General features: G+C 40.7%; 1 protein-coding gene across 1 annotated transcript in view; it reads right to left on the reverse strand.

Annotated features, from left to right (window-relative positions):
* Positions 1 to 25,921, reverse strand: part of SMC6 (structural maintenance of chromosomes 6) — a 295,141-nt gene that overhangs the window by 164,418 nt on the left and 104,802 nt on the right. The window contains 4 exon segments of the mRNA XM_033937259.1: positions 3,400 to 3,488; positions 15,066 to 15,212; positions 23,679 to 23,777; positions 23,881 to 24,000. Coding sequence (XP_033793150.1) covers positions 3,400 to 3,488; positions 15,066 to 15,212; positions 23,679 to 23,777; positions 23,881 to 24,000 — 455 coding nt within the window.

The raw sequence follows: 25,921 nt of genomic DNA on the forward strand, positions 1-25,921 counted from the left end.
GAAATGGGATCCTCTGAAGGCAGCCTAGATTCAATCTCGATGCATAACTTGGAAGAATCCAAAGATGAAATATAATGTGAGAGCTGTCAAAAGGCAAAACGATCAGCCATAGTCAAATCGTCAGTAAAGTCCCTGAATCCTTCAACATACTATCAGGCAAAAGAAAACATGCTAACAATGTGAGTCCCTTGTCTACCCAATACAGCAATCTAGGACTCTCTATAATGGAAAATTCTAAATTTCCTACTATGGGCAATAGGTTATTATAATGAGGATCAAAATCCCACATCCAAGCCAGATTCCACCATACTAAGTGTAGGGGTTGGACAAGTAAACTTTTATATAGTTAAGTTGGAAGAGCCGAGGACTTAGCCTGTACTAAATACAAGAAATGTAAAGGGTGACAAAAAGCTGTCTCCATAGACAAAGGATTATAATTTTCTGTCTGGAGAAACCGATCTCCCAAATGTTGAATTAAGCATGCAATATTGTAGAGTTTAAGATCCGGTAGACTCAGCCTTCCTTGTCTCCAGTTACCAATAAGGTTGCAGAATTTAGTTTTTGGCTCCTCCCACCAACAAATCAGGAGATCAAGGCATACATTATGTTGATATCTTTGAACTTCAAATATAAAGGCAGCATCTGCAAAAAAATAAAGCCACTTAGGGAAAATGACCATACTGAACAAGTTAATCCGTCTTATTAAGGAAATTTAATGTGATGCACATTGGGAAGAATAACCTGAATTAGTTACTGGATGCTAGGGTCTACCTTGGTGGTTAGTGCCCAAGAAAGGGATCTGGGTGTCATTGTAGACAATACAATGAAACCTTCCGCCCAATGTGCAGCAGCCAAAAAAGCAAACAAGATATTAGGAATTATTAAAAAAGGGATGGTTAACAAGACTAAGGATATTACAATGCCTCTGTATCACTCCATGGTACGCCCTCACCTGGAGTATTGCATTCGATTCTGGTCTCCTTATCTCAAGAAAGATATAGTGGTGATAGAAAAGGTTGAAAGAAGAGCGACCAAGATGATAAAGGGGATGGAACTCCTCTCGTATGAGGAAAGACTGGAAAGGCTAGGACTCTTCAGCTTGGAAAAGAGAATGATGAGAGGAGATATGATTGAAGTCTACAAAATCCTGAGTGGAGTAGAACGGGTACATGTGAATCGATTTTTCACTCCGTCAAAAATTACAAAGACTAGGGGACACTCTATGAAATTGCAAGGGATACTTTTAAAACCAATAGGAGGAAATATTTTTTCACTCAGAGAATAGTTAAACTCAGGAATGCATATAGCCAGAGGCTGTGGTAAAGGCGGATAGAGTAGCAGGTTTTAAGAAAGGTTTGGACAAATTCCTGGAGGAAAAGTCCATAATCTGTTATTAAGACACAGGGGATGCCTCTGCTTGCTCTAGATTGGTAGCATGGAATGTTGTTACTCTTTGGGTTTTGGCCAGGTACTAGTGACCTGGATTGGCACAGGCTACTGGGCTTGATGGACCATTAGTCTGACCCAGTAAGGCTATTCTTATGTTATTAAAGGGAGTCCTGATCATCTCTGTAAATAGTGCCTAGCATGAGTAATAAGTATAGAAAGGTTAACTGAATATAACTGCTGGGTCAGAACACAGTTCTATACCCAAGTAGATAAAAGATCCCTATGCCTGGTGTAACACAGAGCTTAGCAATATCAAACGAAACTCTTCTGCTAAGGAAGAGGCTGGTGGGCCACTTCATTAATCAAAAGTAGAGAAAAAAAGACCTCAAAACCACACAAGGGACATACAAACAGCATAAAGCTGTATCAATGTAAACTCACTGTCATCAAAGGTCAAAAAAATTCCATAATTTAGTATAACCCACCAGTTCCCTCCTGAGCAGGTCAATAACATTATCTGTGAGAAAATCAAAACTCGTGGGAGGCAATTTTCTCACAGCTAATGGAACTTATGAAGTAAATGTGTGAGAGAGGTGAACCTGGGAACAGAAAAAGGAGAGAAAGGGAGATGTTTGCCTCAAAAGGAAGATATATGTTGGACCAGGGTGTAGGGGAGCAGCAGAGATATTGGATAAGGGGGGTTGGGAGGGGGAAAAGGTAGGATCTGTGACCCCTGCAGCACAGGGACCCAGATCCCTGTGTCAACCCATGATCACTCTTTCCAAACTTTCACCTTATTCCTGCTTTTGTGAAGAGAATCCACATATGCATACCTCCAGTCTATTGGGAGAATTCTAAATAAAAAGGCACTGAAAAATCAGACAGCAGAACTGCCAGAAATTCCAACTGGTTTCATTGCTTAGTCTATTTTTAGTTTAATTAACCCCTCAACAACTCCTCTCCAATCGTAACCTTGAGCAGTCAACTGTTCATAAAGAGAACCACATCTCTTACCCCCTCACATTTTGCGCTGATAAGCTGCAAAGACAGCTAATCATTTTATTCAAATACAGGAGGAATTTAGGAGGGAAGATGGCATGAAAGGACAGACAGAGAAAGATGCTCCTTACTAGGAATCTGAGAAACCTCCTGTGGCCTGGATATTAACAATATGCTAGAGAGAAATTTTTTTATTATTACTTTATTTGATTATATTTCATGGCATTTATACATGAAGAAATCAACTGAATAAGAAAACTTCAAGAAATGTCCAATAAATATAAATACCAGATAATGAGGACAAAACTAAATTAAGTGGATTTCTTGCTAGACCTCAAACACCCAAGGCACTACTTCTAATTTTATTCGTGCCCTTACTGGGGTGGTGTTTTCATCATTGGTCTTAGCAAATGGCATGTGCAAATGGCATGTGCAACAAATACTTTTATTTAATTTACAACAGGCTCTGCATAAATTATAGGGTGCATGGAGTGCTGTAAAATGCTATATAGTGCTGTAAAGAAAAGGCACTTATCTTTATGCCCGACGGCTGCCCTACCGTTTCACTTTTAGTTTCATCATGGGCTATGCCTCCTTTAATACAGACACCAACATTTTTAGTTAGAAAAGCCCTTTTTTGAGCTGAAACCACTGCTATTCTTAGCACTGCACTCGGCCTCTATTGCCCTGCTTCCACCCTGGTTAAGACGGAGCTTATTCTTTTGAAAGTCTCTCCCTTCCTCAGAATGCTGCCTGATTCCTAACAAATTTAAATCTACGCTCTCTGCACCATTGCTTCATCAATATATTGAAACTTCAGCATTCCACATTCTGTATTTCTATGAAAGAAACATTCCTGTCACTGCTGTCATATGGCATCAACCCCTTGTGTGACAGATTCATTTATGTTATCAACAGAGAAAAATCACTCTGCTTATGAACCGTCTCAAGTTACCTAATAAAGATGATTTCACAGCTTTAAGAGACCTCAAATACTCAAGTCTGGTTTACCTTTTTCTCAGTTCCTCAATTCGCATGCGAAGCTGCTGATCATCTCGTTCTAGTCGTTTTAATTCAGTTCGGTGTCGGTTACAAAAGACCTCCAAAGAAAACATTTTTACCGAAAGTAAGAATTCAAAACATCATATGCATATTTCTATTTTCTAAAGGAGAACTTTAAAAAATGATTAAGCAACACACACAGTAGTCACCCCAAGCAACAAATAAGGTAGTCACCCTTATTTAAGATCCTCTGATTTCAGAGTTAAATCAAATAATCCCCTCAAAATATTGAAGACTTATCAAATATATCAGCTGGAATATTGTAAAAAGAAAGCATAAAACTTCAAAGAAATATCTTTCTGAGATGAGAGAAAAGAGGGAAGCGGACATTCTCATTCTGGGAGGTCAGGAGAAGAGGACACATCTTTTTGAGAGGAGAGGAACAGAAAACTTATCTCTGGGTAAGTATACATTATTTTGCTCTGAGCTTTGATAAGTTTGGGCATAAAAGTTAAATTTTAGGTTCCTTTATACAGACAGTCTTGATCTTAAAAGAGCAAACTTTACTTAGCTACTCTCCATAGAATAAAAAGCCTTTTATAGTTTTACAGTTTTAAAACTTGAACTTTCTGTTAGAGATAGTCTCTGGTAGAGCAGGGTCTGGCATAGTCTTCATTTAAAATAAAAAAAGAGAGAAAAAAAGGCAAATTTTAATATAGTATACAACCATTTTCCAATAATTTTAAAAGTAAAGTGTTTTACCAGAGGTAGAACCTAAGCTGTAACAAACTAACCTCCCCTTTTTACTAAGCCGCAGTAGAGATTTCAACCACAGTCCAGAGCACTAAATTCTCCAACACTGCTCCAACTCTCATAGAATTCTACGAGTGTTAAAGCATTTAGCGTTCTACTGCAGCTTAGTAAAAGGGAGAGAGGTTACAATTCTATAAGCATCAAAGCATGGTAGCGCTCCAGGCCACAGTAGAAACCTCTAGTGCAGCTTAGTAAAAGTTTCAAGTTTTATTTTATTTCATATACCGCCTATAAAGCCTATACAATTTAAAAAATAAAACAGGAAAAAATAACTAAATAAGGGGAACATACATTGTATTTTAAAACTGCAAAGGACAGACAAACATGACACAAAATGAAAAATGGGGTATGGATACATATTAAAATAAAAAGGAAAGGAGGAGGAGCAAACCAAAAGGGAATGTGGAAGGGGATAGATAAGGAGAAATGGAGATAGAAGTGTGGGAGTGTGTGGCTCAGTGGTTAGAGCTCAGGCTCAGCACCCCGAGGTCCTTGGTTCAAATCCCTCGCTGCTCCTTATGATCCTGGGCAAGTCACTTAATTCCCCCATTACCCCAGGTACACTAGATAGAGTTTGAGCCCACCGGGACAGAGAAGGAATATGATATGATAAAGTACATGAATATAAAACCACTTAGGATATAAATGTTATATAAATAAATAAAAGGGATAGAGCAAGAGAGAAGACAATAAATAAAAAGGTGGTTTATTACTTAAATAGGTTGTTCTAATTTAGGTTCCTAAGGCATCTTTCAATAGAAAAGCTTTGAAACCTGTTTTAAACTTTGAAAGACAACTTTCTTGTCTAAGGTTAATGGGAAGAGCATTCCACATTGTTGGTGCAACAGGAGCAAAAATTGCTTTTCTGGTGGTATTGAACACTATTTGTCACATAGATTGAATGGCAAGAAGATTTTGTTGAGTAAAGAGGGGAGGGGGAGGGGATAAAAGATCTAAAGTTAGAAACAGTGCTCAAACTTCCTGTTTAAAACAGAGCAGAAAACAGTGCTTCTGACCTGAATTAGGTATTAATTAGGGTTCTCTGAGTGTTTGAGGCTTGTGAGGTTAAGGAAGAGCTTACAGGAATAGGACAGGGACAGTGACAAAACTCATGGGGATGGGATGGGAATTTAAGGTCCTGTGGGGATGAAGGAAAATTTATCCCAGTGTCATGCTCTATTTTGAACTTGATTACCTCATATACAAGCTATTCTGAAAAGCAAAGTTTTAAGTATAATTGAAAACACGCAAATAATATTTATTCCATGTGTGCAACTACCTCACTTAAATTACTTGAAATTAGGACCTGGAGACAGGAATGACAATGTCTTTGGTTCACTCTGGAATTTGGCTAGTTCCTGAGTGTCCAAACATGGATGTTTTGTCCACGGAATGCCAGCCTTATTATTATGAATTCATTATCCAGCCTGGATAATGTATAAAAGGTGGGAGCAGGTGGCATTCAAACTCAGAGATCTTTTCTGTGGACGTCCAAAGGATTTTGCCTACTGAATTCTCTGTGTTTGAGTGCAACCAGGATTTCCCAGTCACTGGCATAGATGAGGCGTACAACTCTATCAGTGATGTATATATCATTTATGTTTAACTTATGTTTATGCCAAGTCTTGTCAATCAAATAGAAAGACTGGATGGTGGACTGTGGTAGAAATAGGGGACAGCCTTGAGAAAGTCTAAATAGGCGAAACATGTCAGCAAGAGTTCCCCGGCCGACAGCGATCTAACGCATAAGATAATGTTACAGTTTAATTTTTTAGAGAAGAAATAAGAAAAAAACAATACACTTCTCCCTTCGTATTTGCTGTGATATGGCATTAACAAAACTGCAAATACAGAAAAACCGCAAATAGCTTTTTCATATGTTATTTGCTGTGTTCTATTAAAAACCATTGTGAATATGGTGAAACCGCGAATAACATGGTGGGAGACCTGGCCTGTTCCTGAAGGAGAGGCAAAACACGGTGAAGAAAGTGCTGGGAATCAGCAATTTTCTCTGTAAATGCTTGGAATCAGTGATTTCTCCATGCAAGCTGATATAATTTGGGGGGAGGAGCCAGCAAGCTAAAAAACGTGAATAATCGAAACCGTGATTGCTGAAACCGCTCGGGCCGCTGTTATTTAATATATTCATAAATGATCTAGAAACAGGGACGAAGTGTGAGATAATAAAATTTGCAGATGACACCAAACTATTTAGGGAAGCTCGGACTAAAGAGGACTGTGAGGAATTGCAAAGGGACTTGAACAAACTAGGAGAATGGGCGACAAAATGGCAAATGAAGTTCAACGTTGAGAAATGTAAAGTATTGCATGTGGGAAGCAGAAACCCGAGGTACAACTATACGATGGGAGGGATGTTATTGAATGAGAGTACCCAAGAGAGGGACTTGGGGGTAATGGTGGACAGGTCAATGAAGCCGACTGCACAGTGCGCAGCGGCCGCTAAGAGAGCGAATAGAATGCTAGGTATAATCAAGAAGGGTATTATAGCCAGGAAGAAAGAAGTTATCCTGCCGCTGTATCGGGCGATGGTGCGCCCACACCTGGAATACTGTGTCCAGTTTTGGTCGCCATACCTTAAGAAGGATATGGCGTTACTCGAGAGAGTTCAGAGAAGAGCGGCACGTCTGATAAAAGGGATGGAAAACCTTTCATATGCTGAGAGATTGGAAAAACTGGGTCTCTTTTCCCTGGAGAAGAGGAGACTTAGAGGGGATATGATAGAGACTTATAAGATCATGAGGGGCATAGAGAGGGACAGATTCTTCAAACTTTCAAAAAATAAAAGAACAAGAGGTCATTCGGAAAAGTTGAAAGGGGACAGATTCAATACAAATGCCAGGAAGTTCTTATTTACCCAACGTGTGGTGGACACTTGGAATGCGCTTCCAGAGGACGTTATAGGGCAGAATACAGTACTGGGATTTAAGAGAGGATTGGACATTTTCCTGCTGGAAAAGGGAATAGAAGGGTATAAATAGAGGATTACTACTCAGGTCCTGGACCTGTTGGGCCGCCGCATGAGCGGACTGCTGGGCAAGATGGACCTCAGGTCTGACCCAGCAGAGGCATTGCTTATGTTCTTATGTATGTTCTTATGATTCAGGAGCAATTTATCTGTATGATGGCGGATAAAGGCCAAATGGCCCATCTAGTCTGCCCATCCGCAGTAACCATTATCTTTTTCGCTCTCTGAGAGATCCCACGTGCCTATCCCATGCCCTTTTGAATTCAGATAGTCTCTGTCTCCACAACCTCTTCTGGGAGACTGTTCTATGCATCTACCACCCCTTTCTGTAAAAAACGTATTTCCATAGATTACTTTGAAGCCTATCACCTCTTAACTTCATCCTATGCCCTCTCATTGGTTTCCTTTCAAATGAAAGAGACTCGACTCATGTGCATTTACATTACAAAGGTATTTAAACATCTCTATCATATCTCCTCTCTCCCGCCTTTCCTTCAAAGTATACAGATTGAGATCTTTAAGTCTGTCCCCATATGCCTTATGATGAAGACCACACACCATTTTAGTAACTTTCCTCTGGACCAACTCCATCCTTTTTATATCTTTTAGAAGGTTCGGCCTCCAGAATTGTACACAATATTCTAAATGAGGTCTCACCAAAGTCTTATACAGGGGCATCAATACCTCCTTTTTCCTACTGGCCATACCATTAAGGTGTGGTAGTGTGTATTGTTGTGGCCTTGTTTTAAATTCATTTTTGCATATTTACTGAAAATCTGAGTAAAATAGATACACAGTAGTAAATGCGTGGTGTCAAACAATTGCAGTGGGCCAAAATTAAAAACTTGGACAAAGTTGCGGGCCAACCTTGATATTTATTGAAAAAAATGTCTACAATTGAGGTATGAAACAGTAAAAACTAGTAGCTGTAAAACCTTTGTACATTGCTAGAGACAAATGGTGAACCTATATTAAAAGCAGGAGCGAAAAAAGGGAAATCTCTCAAAAATAGGAAAAGCCAAGAGGACAGAAAATACTAGATGAGGAGAAAAAGTTCTGGATCCAGAACAGTTGAAGATTTTGTCCCGCTTTTTGCTATGCAACTGAATTTATCCAACCCAGTTGATACAGATGCCTCTCCTGTTTCACCTCTGCTTAAGTTTGGCTTTACTTTGGCAGCTCAAAAAGCTGTACCTGGCTCAGATCGTATCCTATCTTCCTTCGATGGTGTTGTCACATTTTACATAGAACCCAGCCTAGCCACTGCTGAATTAAATAACAGATTTGGAAAGAAACGTGCATATAGAAAAGTGGTGACAGTGTTTCCTTCCTGGGGCAGCAGCTACAACGGGATAATTTGAATTGAACCTCCTCTCAGGCTCTTCTATCCACCACTGTGAGGCCTATGGCGGACAGAGAGTAAGAACATAAGAATAGCCTTATTGGGTCAGACCAATGGTCCCATCAAGCCCAGTAGCCTGTTCTCACAGTGGCCAATCCAGGTCACTAGTACCTGGCCAAAACCTAAGGAGTAGCAATATTCCATGCTACCGATCCAGGGCAAGCAGTGGCTTCCCCCCATGTCTTTCTCAATAACAGACTATAGACTTTTCCTCCAGGAACTTGTCCAAATCTTTCTTAAAACCAGCTATGCTATCCGCTCTTACCACAACCTCTGGCAATGCGTTCCAGAGCTTAACTATTCTCCGAGTGAAAAAAAATTTCCTCCTATTGGTTTTAAAAGTATTTCTCTGTAACTTCATGGAGTGTCACCTAGTCTTTGTAATTTTTGATGGAGTGAAAAATCGATCCACTTGTACCTGTTTTACTCGACTCAGGATTTTGTAGACTTCAATCATATCTCCCCTCAGACGTCTCTTTTCCAACCAGAAGAGCCCTAACCATTTTAGTCTTTCCTCATACAAGAGGAGTTACATCCTTTTTTATCATCTTGGTCGCTCTTCTTTGAACAGCATCATCTCCCCTTCCCTCGGTCCGGGACCCAGAACGACTCTCACCCGTCCATGTCCCCTCCTCCCCCCAGGCACTGGCGAGGAGGAGAAAGCAGCTGCACAGTCCAGTCTGCTGGAGAACTCACTATACCCAGCACTGTCCCCCACCAAGGCAAAAATCCCCAGGAACACATTGACAATCACTATCCCAAGAGCAAACATTAGAATACTCTCAAAGTTGTGACAAGAACTTTTAAAGCAGGAATACTTACAAAAAAAAAAAACAATTGCAGAAGAGTCCAGTGCTACTGCGATGCAGTGTGAGACTGTAAAGAGAGCCGAAGAATGCTGCAGGAACTTGTAAGAATGTCAAACATGATGACGTGTCTAATGGGGACATGAGCTGACTGTGTCAAAAACTGCCTAGCAGCGGGCCAGCTCAAGTAAACATTTGGTATTGTCTTCCAGGCCAAATATAATTACATCGAGGGCCAGATTTGATCCGCGGGCCTGAGTTTGACACCCCTGGTGTATAAGAAAAGGCTAAAGAAGTTAGTGCTCTTTAGCATGGCATGAGATGTCTGATAAATAATATTTATTTATTTATTACATTTCTAGCCCGCTTAAACCTCAAACAACATACAAGTCCTAAAAATTCATTATAGCATTATTCTCTAAATAAAAGCTTCTATAAACAAAGTAGTTTTCAAGACCCTTTTAAATTTCAGAATATCTGAAAGTGATCTCAGTGGTCCTTTCAATTTGTTTCATAAAACCTGCCATGGAAATCACAGTTGCTCTCATCTTTTCATAGTGCATATGAACAAACCCATCCATTGACAGACGCATCTTCCCTTTAGATCTTAATGCTCTGGGGGGTTGGTAATGCTGAAGTTGGTTTGGGCCTGTTAGGGTTTGGGTTAGGGAATTTTTCTGGTCCCTTTTGCTGTCCGGATAGAGCTTGGGGAACCCTCTTGGGGTTTCTACCGACCTCAGGGGTGCCACACTCGAAAGGGTTGAGTCCCTCCCCCCATTTTTCCTACCTCCCCAGATTTTCTGTGTTTAGAGGAACCTCAACTATATGCCTTGCCACTGATACCGGCACTGACTACAGTCATGTGGTTTCTGCTCTAAATTGAGACAGTTGGTGAGCTGCGAGAAGTTTTTTTTTAAAAAAGTAAAGACACGAGAAATAAACAGAGCATAAAATAAAAGCTAGTACCTTTTTTGGGCCCAAAATTAATATGACACTGTCTTATTTTGGGGGAAACACGGTATCTTGTGTCATTTTCACTACATCTGGATATATTAAAAATTTTTGCCCACGTAACAACTTTTGAGAGTTATATATTTAAATCTTGCTCAAAAACAAATGAAACAATCAAAGTTGCTCTTTCCACCACATCCAATCTCCAACACATTACAAATATCTTCCAATGGATTAAAATCTTCTTGAGCTTTTTCCTGACGTTCAACTTGATTCCTACTCAAATCCAATCCTCCATTCATTGATCGTTGTGAGAGATAATATATCTTACTAAGAAGAGGAATAGCCTGAATAGGCATAGAAAGAATCTCAGTTAAATATTTTTTGAAGAAATCCATAGAAAGGATAGATTTGGGAAAGTTCAACACTCCTAGGTTAATCCTCCTGTTATAATTCTCAATTTGTTCCATTTTCCAATGGATAACATTTTTATTCTTAATAATCTCAGAAAATGTCTTTTTAAGACTTTTCACTTCACTCTAAACCTGTTTAACTTGATCTAGAGAGTCATTTTTCACCATATCCAAGTTATGAGATAAATTCTCAATCTTTCACGTCAACTGAGTAATTTCTTATATAGATTTCTCTGGCATTCAACTTTTGCAGAACCTTCCAAATGCCCTCCAGGGTAACTTTTGTGGGAGCAATTAAAGAACTGCTTCCTTACTCACAGCATGGGTAATTGATTCATCGGGCCTCCCCTCCTCTCGATCCACAATAGTGACCTCATCGGTCCCTGCTTCAGTCTCAGGTCAGCCCCGTGCCTGTGCTAGACACAGCGGTATGATAGCAGCTGGCGGGAACAGAGTAGCATCATGTCCCACAACAAAAAGCGGCTCTTCATCACCACTTTCTACAGCAGGACTCTTCTGACTTAGCAGTTTCGGAATGGGTCCAACCACGAATCTGTTGAGAGTCGACTGAACAGAGGACGAAGTGCGGGCAGGAGAGGACACAGTCTGGACAATTCCCTTTCTCTTTGCATGAGGAATTTTCAATGAAGAAACTAAGAGGCTTGGAAAATACGGTGGCCAAACTTATCTAATGCTTTGCCTTCTCTTCCTTGGGATGTGCTAGGGTATGTCCTGGAACTATGGGCATGCTGTATGGCTGATTGGACTAACAAACCAACGACTGATGTGGAAGTTGAGTGGCATGGAAACCCGGAGAGGGCTGAATATAAAGATTCTAGTTTGGTAGGGGCAGCAGAAACTGTTAATGAAGTCTCCCAGGTCTTAATCAGAGCGTCATTGAGGACACTATGTATTGGAAGGTTTATGTATTCTTTATGCCTGTCCTCATAATCCACATACAACATATATACCCACCCCCCCCCACTCCGCCCCAGACATTCTCATATCAATTTTTTGGATCCTCAGCAAGCTTCTTCAGAATTTGTGATGATATTCATCACAAAAACTCCATTCGTCACATAATGATGTATGGGACAGGTCTTATTTAGACTTTCAGTCTGGTGCGTGTCACCTATGAGTTCCTGCCTGGGGCCAAATGTTAATTAAAGGGTTAATTATGCCCGTACTAATGTCTTATTAAATTGATATCTTTATGCCGGTGTCTGTTCTCACCAGGAGCAAAATGTTCGTGCCAATTGGTTTTTGGTTCTATTCAACTTCATCAGGGTCAAGGCTCCTCCAGCGCTGTTACATTAATTCCATAGAATTATTTGCATTCTCTTTTTATCTTTTCTCTTTATGATGGTATTTAACCTCGCTCAACAGTATTTGCCAGTAACTGATTCCTAGTTCAGGAGAGGCACTCCTTGCATTAAGTCCAAACAGATAAGTGGCTTTTATTACATAGTGCAAAAAGAAATAAGAAAGAAAAAATAAGAAGAAAATTGAATTTTTTTTTTTAAACTATTGATCCAATGATGAATGGAGTTTTTGTGGTGAATTTACTATCATCACAAATTCTGAAGAAGCTTGCTGATGATCCAAAAAATTGATATGAGAATGTCTGGGGGGATATATGTGTTGCATGTGAAGATTAACCATGGAAATATAGCCAAATAATATCATGAGTCCTCATAATACAGACATTCTATCAATTGTGCTCTAATGGGTAGATCTTGGCTTATCTGATGAATGAAGGTAGCAAAAGAAATGTTTTCTGGAGACCTTCTGCATGGCATCGAAGGAAAAGGGTTGAAAGGTATGCCACATGATGCCACATGAATCTTGTTTGTTGAAGTGTCAAGGCACATAATCAGAGTCTTTATGCAATGATCTGATATGACAACATCAGGAGGAGCATTAAGACAAGTGCCTAGAATGGGTCGAGGAATGCCTCGATGAGTTATGACATTGTGATCTCAATGCTTGGATGGAGTTCCAAGAGGAAGGTCGGTGATGAAGTAACCTAGATCGACGCCGTGATCAATGCTTAGACACATCAGATGATTGGGCCGAAGTGAAGGCCAGTACTGGGCTTGCTGCAATTTGTATTGATGGAGGTTGCAGAATGCCAGTGAGCCCTTGTAGTAGTAGAAGTTTAAGAACATAACAAGCGCCATCTCTGGATCAGACCTTCGGTCCATCTAGTCCGGCATTCCGCACACGCGGATGCCCTGTCAGGTGTACCCCTGGCGTAATTTTTTACTCATCCATATCCTTCTATGCCTCTCGTAAGGAGATGTGCATCTAGTTTGCTTTTGAATCCTAGGACGATCGATTCCGCAATAACCTCCTCTTGGAGAGCATTCCAGGTGTCAACCACTCTCTGAGTGAAGTAGAACTTCCTGATATTAGTCCTGAACTTGTCCCCTCTTAGCTTCATTCCATGTCCTCTTGTCCGTGTCAAATTGGACAATGTAAATAGTTTTTTCTGCTCTATTTTGTCGATTCCTTTCAGTATTTTGAAGGTCTCGATCATGTCCCCTCGCAGTCTCCTTTTCTCAAGGGAGAACAATCCCAGTCTCTTAAGTCGATCCTCGTATTCCAGTTTCTCCATACCTTTTACTAGTTTTGTTGCTCATCTTTGCACCCTCTCCAGCAGTTTTATATCCTTCTTTAGGTTGGGAGACCAATGTTGGATGCAGTATTCCAAGTGGGGTCTGACCATTGCTCTGATCTACTCGTGATTCCCTTCTTTATCATGCCCAACACTCTATTTGCTTTCTTTGCCGCCACCGCACATTGTGCTGATGGTTTCAGGGTCCTATCTATCAGTATACCCAGGTCCTTTTCTTGTTCGCTCTTACCCAGAGTTGCACCTGACATTATATACTCGTGTTCCTTATTCTTTCTGCCTAAATGCATTACTTTACATTTCTCCACATTAAACTTCATCTGCCATTTCTCCGCCCATTTCTCTAACTGACACAAATCAATCTGAAGTTTCTCGCTATCCTTTTGCGATCTGATTGCCCGGCATAGCTTTGTGTCATCTGCAAACTTGATGATCTCACTGGATGTTCCTTCTTCTAGGTCATTGATATAGATATTAAATAATTTAAGCTGATGTTGGATAGAAGGCACCGATATCAACGGCGGTACAGAAGGTGCTGAGGCCTCTAGGCATTGAGATGTAGGAAAGCTCGAGCTCTGAGGTGAGGAAAGCTGTCTAGGAGAGAGCACTTGAAGAGATGGAGAATGATTGTCTCAACATCAATGCTTGGGGATACATCAATGTAGAAGAAGAACAAGAGGATTGAGAGGGTGATGGTTGTAAACCATGCCTGTGTTTTTTAGCCTTCTTTCTAACATCAAATGATGGTAGTACCAAAGCGGACAACAAAGGAGGATGCATAGGTGGGATCAATGCACTCTGGTGCCGAGGGAGCCTATGCAGGTGTCGATGCAGCCATTGATGTTGGAGTGCGGTAAACATCAGCATCTTAATTCCCAAGCACAGTAGATGCTTTCAATGTCACATCAAAAAGTTTCTCATATTGAAGTTTCCTTGCCTTTAATGTTTGAGTTTGTAAGCATGTGCCAAGTTTGCAGAAGATATTTAAGTGTTCGGGTTCAAGGCACTGAACACACCAAGAGTGTGGGTCAGTATGGGAAAACAACCGATGCTAGGTCAAAGGACTTAATGAGGAGAGAGCTTGAGGAGCAGTGAAGCTGAAAATCGTTGATGCTCCTGGGCATGGGAAGAGGCCCCAAATGGCAAAAGGCCCCAAAAACGAAAATTGTTAAAAAAAAGAAAGAAATTGTTAAAGAAGAAAAAAAAAAAAAAAAAAAGAGGAAAATTAAATTGTGAAGGCACCCAGTTTGTTAACCTCCCTAATTTCAGATAACATTTCAGCATCTGTCTGTTCATCCTATCTCCATTCTTTTTCCCTTTAAACAAGGAATTTCTACCCAAAGGGATTCCAAAGTGTGTTTTGATTCCTGTATAATTTTTAGTATACTCCATGAAGCCAATAGTTAGCAATTTCCACTCAATGCACAATTATTCTGTGGAATCTGTTTCTCAGCGATGTTTTGAAAGCAGTTAATGCAGCTGGGCTTAACAAGGGTTAAGTGAGTTCAAGGAGAAAAGTTTAATTAATCAGGAAGAAATGGGAAAGCTGCTGCTTATCCTTAAGCATCTGAATTATAAACACTTACCACTTTTTGTTCTTTTGGGTATCACAACAAGTCCTGAACTTACAATGTTAGATTTTTCAGATGTATTCCAACTATTCTCTCACCTCAGCTTCATTGTATTCTCTTTTTGTTGCCAGCATATCTGATTTCAAAGAAATGCACTGGGGTTTCAGGGCTCGTGCTTCCTCATTTACCTTCTCCAATCTATCTTGAATTTCTTTGAACTTTTCTTCTGCTTCATTTACCCTACCCTTTAAAGCAACAGATATACAAAGTTATATGCACAAACAGCTAAAAGATAACTTACAGCTAAAACATGGCTTGTCCCATTCAGCCATATTTTTAAACATATCTTGATATGTTGCCCAATATATGTAATGTAATGTAATTTATTTCTTATATACCGCTACATCCGTTAAGTTCTAAGCGGTTTACAGAAAATATACATTAAGATTAGAAATAAGAAAGGTACTTGAAAAATTCCCTTACTGTCCCGAAGGCTCACAATCTAACTAAAGTACCTGGAGGGTAACAGAGAAGTGAAAAGTAGAGTTAGAGGAAAAATAAAAATAAAATAAACATTTTAACAAAACAGCATTGATCTAAATACTTTGGAAGGTAGAAGAGAGGAGAGAAAGGAATAGAAGCAGAAGGGGGAGCCGTTGAACAGTAGAATTCTGGAGAAATTTAAATGATAGAAATAGAACAAAACAAAGACAAAAGGCAAAACAATAGATAAGATTAAAGATAAATCATAAGCTGGAAAGAAAAATAAAAAAAAATATCAATATAGTGATACAGTAATAGATTCAGCTGTATCTAGATCAAGGGTAGGCATTTCCGGTCCTCAAGAGCCACAACCCAGTCGGGTTTTCAAGATTTCCACAATGAATATGCATGAAATTGATTTGTAAACAATGTAAGCACTCCATGCAAATTAATCTCATGCATATTCATTGTGGAAATCTTGAAAACCTGACTGGATTGTGGTTCTTGAGGACAGGAAATGCCTACCCCTGATCTAGATGATGTATTTATATGTATTGCAGTGCAAGATTTGTTCCTGTGTGATCTGGATTATTGGTTTGGCATGATACTGAACAAATTTGCAATAGCTACAGAATTTGGCTGTTTGATCTTTAGACTGACAAGATCTAAAGTGTTCAGTTATATGGCCCTTTTGTATTGGCTCTCAGTGAGAGAGCATTGTCAGTTATTGAAGATTATGGGACTCATTTTCAAAACACTAAGACGTCCAAAAAATGGCATTTATTTATTTAGTTAGTTAGTTTTCTATCCCATTTTCCCCAAGGCGTTCAGAACGGATTACAGGTTAAAACATACATAAAATACAGTTAACAGGTTACAATATGAAGTTACAGTACAATTTCATGATACGAGGTTGTGTCTATTTTGGAGGCATTTAATTGCAATTTGTTGACGGTCATTCAGTTTTTGATTTCTGAGAAACAATTTAGGAGTTTTGTAGTTTTTCCTCGACAAAATTTCCCAAGTGCCAATTTTCAAAAACAAGTTTCTGAACATCTTACTAAGCTTCTTAGCAACTGTGCATCCAGAGTTCGAGGGGGCGTATTGAAGGCATGTTATAGGCAGGCTTTAGATGAGCTTAGCACTTTGATGTCTTGCAGTGATAATCGAACATTTCCCAAGATGTCCAGGATGGAACTTACAAACATTATTCAAAAGCCACTGTTGTTAAATCAATTAAATCATGTAAATGTTTGTCTTGGTAAAATTCACTCTACAGGCTGACCAAACTATATTCTTAAATAAACCATTAAAAGTATATTTTTTTCCTATGTATGGACCTTCAGACCGCAATCGGTACTAAACTCTTGAATGCTTGTATTCTTTGTCAGTCCAACCTTGATTAGTGTTTATGTCATTTTTATTTTTTCAACTATTTCTTAAAATCTCTTCTATATATATGGCTTTCAAAGAACAGAAATGGATATATAAATTAAAATCCCTGGCTCCCACAGGATTAAACGAGGAAATCGAATGGCTTTCTATCCTGTGAGAGCCTGACACTTCCGGGTTCGGTCCTGTCACAGCTGAGCCACGTACTGGGACTTTGATGACGTCAAGACGTCCTATGTTGTGCGTTAGGCCAGTTGTATTTAATGCCAGTAATTGGGCACCGTGGCTAAGTTACAAAGTTTATATGCAGCTCCCTCAAACGGTAAGCGCTGATTTTTACTGTATAAAATTGGTCTAGAAATCTTTTTAAGTTAGGCAGTATCTGTTGTAGTTTGTCATAAGTAGGAGAAAGTAAGGAATGTATGTAGTTTTTATGTTGTAGTTTCCCTCGACCCTGAAGAAAGGTTTCTTTGTGAAACATGCATGTCGGGAGAGGTGAAGACAAGACACAATCACTATAAGCTAAGTGATGTTATGGTGTCATATATATAAAAGAGATTTTAAGAAATAGTTGAAAAAATAAAAATGACAAACACTAATAAAGGTTGGACCGACGAAGAATACAAGCATAGAAACATAGAAACATATAAAGATGACGGCAGATAAGGGCCATATAGCCCATCAAGTCTGCCCACACTATTTACCCACCCTCTTAAGTCTTCTGACCCCTTAAGTATAATTGTAATTATACTGTCACTCTACTGACCCGCTCATTCAAGTCCTAGTGACCCTATCCCTTGGCATGACCCCGTAGGGATCCCACATGGGTATCCCATTTGTTCTTGAAGTCTGGGATGCTGCGTGCCTCGACCACCTGCACTGGAAGCTTGTTCCAATGCTCGATCACTCTCTCCGTGAAGAAGTACTTCCTTGCGTCTCCACGAAACTTCCCTCCCCTGAGTTTGAGCGGATGTCCTCTTGTGGTCGAGGGTCCCCTGAGAAGAAAGATATCCTCTTCCACCTCGACCCGTCCCGTGATGTACTTAAATGTCTCAATCATGTCTCCCCTCTCCCTACGCTCTTCAAGAGTGTAGAGCTGCAATTTGCTCAGTCTTTCCTCGTACGGGAGACCCTTTAGCCCCGAGACCATCCTGGTGGCCATCCGCTGAACCGACTCAATTCTGAGCACATCCTTACGGTAATGTGGCCTCCAGAATTGCACACAGTACTCCAGATGAGGTCTCACCATGGCTCTGTACAATGGCATCATGACTTCAGGTTTCCTGTTGACGAAGCTTCTCTTGATACAACCTATCATCTGCTGTGCTTTAGATGAAGCCTTCTCCACTTGAGTGGCTGCTTTCATGTCAGCACTGATGATTACTCCTAAGTCTCGTTCTGCCGTAGTCCTGGTTAATGTTTCTCCATTCAGGGTGTAAGTTCTGCAAGGATTTCCGTTGCCGAGATGCATGACCTTACATTTCTTGGCGTTAAAGCCCAGCTGCCACATCAAGGACCAACTTTCTAAAGTACGCAGGTCTTGCTCCATAGCATCTTGTAGATTATGGCCGTTTACTATATTGCATAGTTTGGCGTCATCAGCGAATAAGGTTACTTTGCCTTGAAGCCCTTGAGTCAGATCCCCAATGAATATGTTGAAGAGGAGTGGGCCCAGGACCGAACCCTGTGGCACTCCGCTAGTCACCTCCGACATTTTAGAGCGGGTACCGTTAACTACCACCCTCTGAAGTCTGCCATTAAGCCAATCTTTAACCCATGCAGTTAGAGTCTCTCCTAATCCCATCGATTTCATCTTGTTCAGCAGCCTGCGGTGTGGGACGCTGTCGAACGCTTTGCTGAAGTCCAGGTACACGACGTCCAAGGACTCTCCTGAGTCCAGTCTTCTTGTTACCCAGTCAAAGAAGTTGATTAGATTTGACTGGCATGACCTACCCTTGGTGAATCCATGTTGGCTGGGATCCCGGAGATTTCCCTCGTTCAGGATCGTATCTAATTTATACTTAATTAGTGTTTCCATGAGTTTACACACTATTGAGGTGAGGCTTACCGGTCTATAGTTTGCAGCCTCAGCCTTGCAACCCTTTTTATGTAGAGGAATGACGTTGGCTGTTTTCCAATCTAACGGAACTTTCCCCGTACTTAGTGAGAGATTGAAGAGCACTGCTAACGGTTCCGCCAGAACGTCTCTCAATTCTCTGAGCACTCTTGGGTGTAAATTGTCCGGTCCCATGGCCTTGTTTACCTTTAGCCTTGCCAGTTCGTTGTAAACGTCCCCAGGTGTGAACTCAAAATTCTGAAACGGGTCATCCACGTCTTGTTTTATCATCAACTGTGGTCCGTGTCCCGGTGCTTCGCAGGTGAAGACTGAGCAGAAATATTCATTTAGTAGTTCTGCTTTTTCTGAATCCGCCACCGTGTAGTTCCCGTCCGGTTGTCTAAGGCGTACTATACCGTCTGTATTCCTTTTCCTATCACTGATATACCTAAAGAAGGATTTGTCCCCTTTTTTAATGTTCTTTGCCAGAGTTTCTTCCACTCGAAGTTTGGTCTCCCTAACTGCTGTTTTGACCGTTGCAGATCTGGTCTTATATTCTACTTTAGTTTCTCTTCTCTGCGTACGTTTGTAGGAAAGAAATGCTTTTTTCTTTTCCTTAATGAGGTGCGAGATCTCTTCAGTGAACCATTGGGGTTTGTTGTTTCTTTGTCGTTTATCTACTGATTTTATGTAGCGATTAGTTGCTTCATGTATGGATGATTTTAGGTACGACCACATAGTTTCCACATTGCTGGTCCCTGCATGGTCCTGCAGCGTCTGATGAACGAAATCCCCCATGCGTGCGAAGTCGGTGCCCCGGAATTGGAGCACCTTTGTTTTTGTAATTGATTTAGGGGATCCTTTCCCAAGGTTGAACCATACCATGTTATGATCGCTGGAGGCTAGCGTATCTCCTACCGAGACCTCTGAGACGCTTTCCCCGTTGGTGAGTACCAGGTCTAGGATCGCCTGGGCTCTAGTGGGTTCCGTTACCATCTGTCTGAGTTTAGTACCGATTGCGGTCTGAAGGTCCATACATATGAAAAAAAAAATACCTTTAATGGTTTATTTAAGAATATAGTTTGGTCAGCCTGTAGAGTGAATTTTACCAAGGCAAACACTTACAGGATGGAACTTAGACACTTTTAAAACAGGTCTAGCTCCGGACATCTAAGTATGAAAAATGAACCCAAAATTGACCCAATGACCACAGGAGAGATTAAGTAATGACTCCCCCCATTCTCCCCCAGTTGTCACTGACCCTCCTACTCCCCCAAAGGTCTGAATGAAACAGTACTTACCTATCTCTAGAACAGCAGCATTTGGTATGGGAAATCCTAGAAGAGCATCACACAGGTGTCTTAAGTAGCCTGGTGAGTGGGCTAGTGAACCACAGAGAGAAGGACCCATGCCCATAAGCTATGCTACCTACTACATTTATAGTGGAAAAGTGTGAAACCACCAAAACCCTATTACACTGCAATATAAGTGCCACCTGCAGCAATAAGGGCTATTGGGGTGGTAGAGAGGTGGGTATAGTAGATTTTGGGGGAGTTTTGGAGGGCTCACCTTAAATTATAAAGGGGTTATAGTGAGATGAACATCTGGCACCCTTTTATGTGAAGTTCACAGTAGTGACTTGAAAGGTGCCCCACTGCTCTGTCGGCATGTCTGTGTGGGCTAGTCCATTACAATGCTGGCCCCTCCCATGTCCAAATGGTTTGGATTTAGATGTTTTGAAATTGTAGTCGAAAATGGGCAAAAAAGTTAAGTGTCCTAAGGTCGGATATCCTGACAGCCAAGATAGCTGATTTGGGGGAAAAAAGATGGACGTCTAGCGGTTTTGAAAATGGATGTTTTCAGCATCCAAATTTTGGACGTACTTCTCAGGACATCCAAATCAGACTTAGATGCACTATTAAAAATGTTCTTCACGTATAACTTTTTTTTTTCCCCCCAATACTTTATATTCCGCATATCTACATATCCGCATTCCCCTCTTTCTCTCCTACCCATTTCCATGCATCTGCTCCTCCCTCCCCTTCCACTTCTTTCCATCGTGTTCCCCTCTCTCTCCTACCCATTCCCATGCAGTGTGTTCCCCTCTCTCTCCCATGTATCTGTTCCTCTCCCCCTCTCTCTCCACTTCCCTTCAGTGCCCTTTGCGTGGTCCAGCAGTTCCCTTCCTTCTTCCAGCGTGTTCCCCTCTCTCCTACCCATTTCCACGCAGCGTCAGTTCCTCTCTCCTCTCCCCCTTCTCTCTCTCCTCTTCAGCCCCCTTCCTTCCTCCCAGCATGTTCCCCTCTCTCTCTCCTACCCATTTCCATGCTTCTCTCTCCTACCCATTTCTATGCAGCATCTGTTCCTCTCTTCCCCCTCTCTCTCTCTTATTCCCTTCAGCCCCCTTCCTTCCTCCCTCCTTCTAGCATGATCCCCTCTCTCTCTTCTACCCATATCCATGCAGTGTCTGCTCCTCCCTCCCCTTCCTCTTTCTCTCAGCATGTTCCCCTCTCTCCTACCCATTTCCATGCAGCATGTTTCCCTCTCTCCCCCTACTCATTTCCATGCAGCCTCTGTTCCTCTCTCCCCTCCCCCTCTCTTTCCACGTCCGTTCAGCACCCTTCATGTGGTCCAGAACCTCACCCTCCCAATCACCCAAGCCTTTCATCAAGTCGCATGGGGCTGCTTGAAATTTCTATGATGCAACTTCCTGTTTCCAGTTGCGTCAGAGGAGAAGTTTGAAGCAGCCATGCGCAACTTGTTGAAAGTGAAAGGCTCGTGCCACTGGAAAATGAAAATCGCCACGAAGATAAGTGAAGGGAGGGAGATGGTTGCTGGACCACGCTATTGGTGACCGCACGCGTTCCCTCACTTAAATGTGGAGACAAGGCCATTCACCGTTCCATGGGGCAGTGAATGACCTTGTCCCTGTACCCACAGCAACCACTTTTTTTTTCTGTACCCATTTCAGCAAGTTACCCACGGCTAGCTACGGGTAACAGCCACCGTGTCATTCTCTATTATCAACATGAATCATCATTAAGACCAGTAACTAGGTCTTATTGCATAAAATGGGACATTCGCTAAATTACACTGTATCCTAATGGACACAGACATTTTAAATATTCAACATACACTTCACTAATAATGTACTGCTGTTGGGTTATTGCAGGGACACACATCCATTCAAATCACAATACAATGAAATTATATAAAAGACCACATAGTGGAAAAAAAAGACCTCACTTATTTGGCTCTTTGATTTACAAAAAATCTAATGGAGCTTGTGTCATCATAGTTCTGTAAAAAAAAAAAAAAAAATTCCTCAAAATAAATAGTAATGACTCGCATTCAATCTTGATTTTCAAAACAATCATGTTTCATTTTGTATCCACACAATGTTATAGTAGAGTGAAACTGACTTGCACCCCCTGATGCAGCTTTTTTTAAGGCAAAACAGGAGGGCCCCTGTCAGGAGTTTGAAATGAGAATTTTGCCTTATGTAGCACAGAATTTTGAAGCAAGGAGAACACTTGCAGAGCATTGTCCAAAGAGATCACGATAAGTAAACTCTCTTGTTATATATTAAGTGCTTCAAACAGTTCTCTGAAGTCCATGCATGGCTACATTTTTGAAATTTTCAACTAGAAATAATTGAAGTCATATTGCTTAAGTTTATTGTTGTGGATAAAAAAATGAAGCATGACCATTTTGAAGTTCCATTAGATTTTTATTTTTTTTTTAAGAACATAAGAATTGCCACTGCTGGATCAGACCAGTGGTCCATTGTGCCCAACAGTCCACTCACACGGCGGCCCTTAGGTCAAAAACCAGTGCCCTGATTGAATCTAGCCTTACCTGCGTACGTTCTGGTTCAGCAGGAACTTGTCTTGAATCCCTGGAGGGTGCTTTCCCCTATAACAGCCTCCAGAAGAGCATTCCAGATTTCTACCACTCTCCGGGTGAATAAGAACTTCCTTACGTTTGTACGGAATCTATCCCCTTTTAACTTTAGAGAGTGCCCTCTCGTTCTCTCTACCTTGGAGAGGGTGAAAAACCTATCTTTATCTACTGTCTATTCCCTTCATTATCTTGAATTTTTCGATCATGTCCCCTCTCAGTCTCCTCTTTTCAAGGGAGAAGAGGCCCGGTTTTGCTAATCTCTCACTTTACGGCAAATCCTCCAGCCCCTTAACCATTTTAGTCACTCTTCTCTGGACCCTTTCAAGTAGTACAATATCCTTCATGTACAGCGAACAGTGCTGGATGCAGTATTCCAGGTGTGGGTGTACCATGGCCCGGTACAGTGGCATGATAACCTTCTCCGATCTGTTCGTGATCCCCTTCTTAATCATTCCTAGCATTGTAAATCAAGGAGCCAAATAAGTGAGGTCTGATTTTTCCCACTGTGTGGTCTTTATATAATTTAATTGTATAGTGATTTGAATGGATGTGTGCCTCTGAAATAACTGAATAGCAGTACGCTATCAGTAAAGTGTTTGCTGAACATTTGCTAAATTACTACAAATTTGTGTTAAAATAGCACATATTAATGGTAACCCATGTTGATAACTATACCCCAATTTAAATTATCTTAATGAAAAAAATGTATCATTTAATAAACCATTATTAAGATGGACTTGGTAAAATCCACTGTTTATTTCTAGGATATGCAGCATAAAATCTGTTTTACTCTTTTGGGATCTTGCCATGTACTTGTGACCTACATTGGCCACTGTTAGAAACAGTAAAACAAAAAACAAAAAAAAAGTACACATACCTGCCATTCATCTACTTTTTGATCAAACTTCACAGTACGGCTTTCCTCAACATTAAGCTGGTCTCTGATTGGGCTAAGCTGTTTCTCAAGCTCATTAACCTAAAAGAAGAAAAATACATATATTTTTATATAACGTTGTATTTTTGTATAATGTTATTTTGAAAATTATAATGGTTAGTATCAAAATAATAGCGAACATTACCACTGCCCAAGCCATTTGATGTTTAAGGTTTTCTAGTTGATCTTTCATTTCAGTTAAACATGCAATGCTTTGGAAGCGTCTCTCTTTTTCCAAACATTGCTGCTTCAGTTCTTCAAGACGCTAGAACAAAGACATTTTACAAGTAAAGCATAACTCAGTTTTGCAAATACAATATTTTGTCTGTCTTAATCTGCTCCATATATCATTAAAATTTACTTTGAGAATTGTCACTACACTTGGTTTAAGAATTTATCTATGCACAGTTGTGAATATAATGGCAGCATTCACCCATTATAAAAACAACAAGACCTAATTTAAAAAATAGAGAATAATTAATTGACGATTCCATAAAATAGCCGAAACTAGAAAATGACCACTGTATTAAACCCTCAAAAACTCTGGTATCTAATGAGGGAAGCAGTAATCTAAAGAACAAGATCGCATAGAAATTGGAACATACTATGGAAAGATGGGTTTGATGAACACGGGGTATGAGAACAGCCTAAAGATACACAGCAGCCTGGAACTTCTCCCTGCCTGCATTAACAGAAGATGGACTAACGAAGGGAAGCAAATTACAAGACACCACAAAATAAAAATCTAATATGTTCAACACAACCACCTGTCTCAGCCAGAGAGTATCTGGCCAAAAAACACCAGGTGGGGGAGGGGGAAAAAAAAAAAAGAGATCTTTTTTATCCGGGCATCTGTAATCTAGTTTTACAAATAAATTTTCTACCCCTTATAAACAATTTAACATATATCATTTTATCAAATTCTCATGGATGAGAAGCATGCATGCCAGATTAAAGCTAATTACAATCAATAAAAAAGTAGCTTGTATTTGATATATCTGAAGAATGGAAGATTAGATTTTCACCTTCAATAATCTTCTTTGTTAGTCTCTGGAGGATTCAGTACGCTAGGTGTTCAACCCCTTCCCGCAATCCAGGAATTGTAGAAATCCAAACACTTTTCTGAGCACATGAAATATAAAAAAAACCAAGAAGAGGAGAGCAGAAAGGACTACAGGGTGAAACTGAAAGAAGCCAAGAGAGAGATACGTTTGGCGAAGGCACAGGCGGAAGAACAAATGGCTAAAAATGTAAAAAAGGGAGATAAAAATTTTTTCAGATATATTAGTGAAAGGAGGAAGATAAAAAATGGAATTGCTAGGCTAAAAGATGCTGGGAACAAATATGTGGAGAGTGATGAGGAGAAAGCAAATGTGCTAAACAAATACTTCTGTTCTGTGTTCACAGAAGAAAATCCTGGAGAAGGACCGAGATTGTCTGGCAAAGTTACACGAGAAAATGGAGTAGATTCTGCGCCGTTCACGGAGGAGGGTGTTTATGAGCAACTTGAAAAACTGAAGGTGGACAAAGCGATGGGACCAGACGGGATCCATCCCAGGATACTAAGGGAGCTCAGAGAGGTTCTGGCGAGTCCTATTAAAGACTTGTTCAACAAATCTCTGGAGATGGGAGTGATTCCTGGGGATTGGAGGAGAGCGGATGTGGTCCCTATTCATAAAAGTGGCCACAGGGATGAAGCAGGAAACTACAGGCCGGTGAGCCTCACTTCAGTTGTTGGAAAAATAATGGAAGTGTTGCTGAAAGAAAGGATAGTGTACTTCCTTGAATCTAATGGGTAGGATCCGAGGCAACATGGCTTTACAAAAGGTAAATCGTGCCAAACGAACCTGATTGAATTTTTTGATTGGGTGACCAGAGAGCTGGATCGAGGACATATGCTAGATGTAATTTACTTGGATTTCAGCAAAGCCTTTGATACAGTTCCTCATAGGAGGCTGTTGAACAAACTTGAAGGGCTGAAGTTAGGACCCAAAGTGGTGAACTGGGTCAGAAACTGGCTGTCGGTCAGACGCCAGAGGGTGGTGGTTAATGGAAGTCGCTCGAAGGAAGGAAAAGTGACTAGTGGAGTCCCTCAGGGTTCGGTGCTGGGGCCAATCCTGTTCAATATGTATGTGAGTGACATTGCTGAAGGGTTAGAAGGAAAAGTGTGCCTTTTTGCAGATGAT

This window comes from Geotrypetes seraphini, chromosome 3 (assembly GCF_902459505.1).
Source record: "Geotrypetes seraphini chromosome 3, aGeoSer1.1, whole genome shotgun sequence".
Classification (NCBI taxonomy): Eukaryota; Metazoa; Chordata; class Amphibia; order Gymnophiona; family Dermophiidae; genus Geotrypetes; species Geotrypetes seraphini.